The sequence below is a fragment of the Solanum pennellii genome, chromosome 9 (genome assembly GCF_001406875.1).
Source record: "Solanum pennellii chromosome 9, SPENNV200".
Classification (NCBI taxonomy): domain Eukaryota; kingdom Viridiplantae; phylum Streptophyta; class Magnoliopsida; order Solanales; family Solanaceae; genus Solanum; species Solanum pennellii.
In genome coordinates this window covers 59036209-59039518 of record NC_028645.1, presented here as the reverse complement: position 1 = coordinate 59039518, position 3310 = coordinate 59036209, and the positions used below count along the sequence as shown (strand labels likewise).

At 32.4% G+C, this 3310-nt stretch overlaps 2 protein-coding genes across 2 annotated transcripts; both read right to left on the bottom strand.

Moving 5' to 3' along the window:
- Positions 1 to 303: 303 nt before the first annotated feature.
- On the bottom strand, positions 304 to 1779 carry LOC107030240 (zinc finger MYM-type protein 1-like). Its single transcript, XM_015231597.1, has 2 exons — positions 897 to 1779; positions 304 to 818 (listed from the first exon to the last, which is right to left on the bottom strand). The coding sequence occupies exons 1-2, from the start codon at positions 1777 to 1779 to the stop codon at positions 304 to 306; spliced, it is 1398 nt and encodes a 465-aa protein (XP_015087083.1).
- Positions 1780 to 2028: 249 nt separating this feature from the next.
- LOC107030239 (zinc finger MYM-type protein 5-like) lies at positions 2029 to 2691 on the bottom strand. Its single transcript, XM_015231595.1, has one exon. It carries the CDS (start codon positions 2689 to 2691, stop codon positions 2029 to 2031), a length of 663 nt encoding a protein of 220 aa, XP_015087081.1.
- Between the last annotated feature and the right edge of the window lie 619 nt (positions 2692 to 3310).

The window sequence follows — 3310 nt, the reverse complement described above, 5'->3', positions numbered from 1 at the left end:
GTTAAGGAGACTTCATTTAACAATGGTAACAATAAACCTAGTGTAGTTTCAATTGTTCATCGTCCTCAGTGGCGGATCCAGGATTTAAAGGTTGTGTGTGCTCACTTCCTTTAACATAAACTTGTTAGCAATCACAAACAGTAAATGTATACTAACTCAAACTCTTTAATAAAAAATGTAAATGTATACTAACTCAAACTCTTTAATAAAAAAATAAAAAAAATAAAATATAGATCAATGTTATCATTATAAAAAAATAACCTCTACTTACAAGTCACAATGACCTACTACTAATTGGTCAAGTCATAATTGTGCTCGACGAATTTTCATATGTTGAAAACGATAAATAATTGCATCATTACTTACATTTGCAAATATATTACGCTCTACATAGCAAACTAAACAACCATTCAAAAATTCATCACTAATACTATGACGGAGTTCATTTTTAATGTACTTCATGGATGAGAAAGCTCGTTCCACAGAAGCAGTAGCAACGGGAATAATGAGAGTCAACTTGATAAGCAAATAAACAAGTGGCCATGTTTGATGTAGATCTGACTTGATAAATACTTTAGCAAGATCACTAATTCCCTTCAAGTTGAAGAACCTCTCGTCAGAACCACGAGCATAAACTATAAAGCTATCAAGCTGAAAACTGAGATCCCGAAGCTTGTTACTGTCAAACTCATTCATATAATATTCAGCCAACCTCATTATCTTGCCTTTATCAAAACTACCGAATGAATTAACTGGATTCAAACTAGCCATACCGAGAAGTAAGTCAGTACTGACAGCATCAAAACGATTATTAAGCTCTTGAAGATGCAAATCAATAACAACATAAAATATTTCAACACGCAAATGATGATAATATGTAACATCAAGAGCTTTACGCTTTGACTTTCCAGGAAAGTAGCTAGCATTCATCTCCAGAATGACTATATCATGTTTATCACAAAAAGAAGAGACATCATCCATTAATGATTCGAATTCATTATCCCTCATATTTTGTAATCTTTGCTTTGTAAGAGCAAGAAATCCCATAGCATTGACAATATCTTGATCCATCCTTTGTAATGAGGAGCTCAATTCATTTTTCATCATAAGAACTTTCCACATTAAGTGCAGCATAAAGGCAAAATCAAATTTCTTAATCGTATCCACAAGAGTTTTAGCAAGAAGTCTATCAGTATAGTTTGGACACTCGCATCCAGTAAATTCAAGCACATGAATAACAGATGGAAATAGAACAATAAGATTATCCAATGTTCTATAATGAGAACCCCAACGAGTATCACCTGGTCGTTGAAGTCCACGTTCTTGATTTAATCCTCGCCCGGTATGCACTTCTCCTGATATGAGCAACTCCTCTAACTGTTCAGCTTGGTGCTTCCGAAGTAAATCCCTGCGCTTAAAAGATGCTCCAACAATATTTAACACATTAGTAACTAAGCAAACAAAATCATCTACATTCGAATCCTTCTTTGCAAGAGCCACTAGTGTTAACTGCAATTGGTGGGCAAAACAATGAATGCAATATTCTGATGGAGTCTCATTCAAAATCAAAGTTTTAAGACCATTTAGATGTCCTTGCATATTGCTAGCTCCATCATAACCTTGCCCACGTATTTGGGATGGACTTAATGAGTGATCTGAAAGAAAAGAGTAGATTTCTTCCTTTAATGAACAAGCAGATGTATCACTAACATGAACAATACCAACAAATCGTTCTATCACTTCTCCTTCTTTGTTAACATATCTCAAAACAAGTGCCATTTGCTCCTTCTATGATATATCTTTTGATTCATCGACTACTATCCCAAAATAATCCCCATCTAAATCTTCAAGAATAGATTTGATTGTTTCCTTAGCACAAGAATCAACAATATCCTTTTGAATACTTGGAGAACACATCATTTCATTTTTTGGAGCTTTTTCTAAAATAATGCTTCCAACATCTTTATTAATATCTCCATACCATTGTAAAAGTTCAAGAAAAATACCTCTATTTGAAGAAGATCGACTCTAATCATGTCCACGAAATGATAATCCTAATTTCAAGAGAAATCTTGTCACATCAACTGAAGCACTCAAACGACGTCCAGACTCACTTTTTTCTTTCTTGGATTTTTTATCAAATGAAGTGCGTATTGATTGTGATTCATTCATCAAATCAAGCATCTTGTTGAAACACTTGTAGTGGATGCTATTTACATCTCCAACATGAGCTCTAAATCTTTCTGTAGCTTTGTTCCAAGCTCTAAAGCCGGTCTTCGTAAAAGCAGCATAAACCACATCTCCACGACTTTCATATTCATTTTTAAACAAGTAGCAACACAAACAGAATGCAACATCTTTTGTTATGCTATACTCCAACCACTTACGATCCTTAAACCAATTAGGAAAGAACTGCTGCATTTCCTTCCCAAACTTAGTTTTAGGAAATTTATGATCCTTAGGTTGGCAAGGCTTTTTATGAATATAATATCTCCTAATATCATCACGTATATTAGGATTATACTCTGCAATGGGCTTTCTAATTCCCGGATCAGCTTCAAGAGATTCTAAATCAACATCTGAAATAAATATTTTCTTTTGAATTTTCGGAGCTATGGTTGAAGCAGTAGATGGATTGGTAGAGCTAGAACATGGATACCCAATTTTTGATCTTGTGACATACTTATCCATCTCAATTTATAAAGATAAATTCCTACAAAAAAAACAATATTATCACATAATTAATTCACATAATTCAATAATTTTTTATTAAAATCTATAATTTTCTATCGATGACCCAAACAACAATCAACAATTAATATATCTATTTGATTTTTCAACACCACAAGCAATAATTAGCAATATATGAGTTAATGAGCACCAAATACGTATACATTCTAAAATTTAATTTTTGAATCAAGTAATTGGTAAGAAAAATATTTATTTCAAAAGTATTCAAAAAATATATTTTTAATCTAAAGTCTAAACATATTTATCAAGTAATGAAAATATTATGTGGAATCTATTTTAAGAATTATGACTTAAGAGTACCATCCATAAGCAATGTAAATCTTAAAACGTAACTTCCCAAACTCTTTTTTTTCATTAACTAACTTTAATCAATCATCAAATTTTATTACCTTACTTTTGTATTCTGATTTTGAAAAGAAAATAGGTTGAAGTTTGTTGTTGGGCAGTTACCCTGACGGTTTTCTCTTTGAAACAAGAAGAAGAAGAAGAATGAATGACTTCGTAGTTTGCTAAGAGAAATAATCCCATAAAAGTGGGCAGTGCAAAAGGTTTTAAAGCA

Coding starts and splice junctions, on each gene's coding strand:
- LOC107030240 (XM_015231597.1), bottom strand. CDS start 1,779: ATGGCACTTGTTTTGAGATATGTTAACAAAGAAGGAGAAGTGATAGAA. Junction 819..896: donor CTTTCCTGGAAAGTCAAAGC/GTAAAGCTCTTG, acceptor TGCATCTTCAAG/AGCTTAATAATCGTTTTGAT.
- LOC107030239 (XM_015231595.1), bottom strand. CDS start 2,691: ATGGATAAGTATGTCACAAGATCAAAAATTGGGTATCCATGTTCTAGC.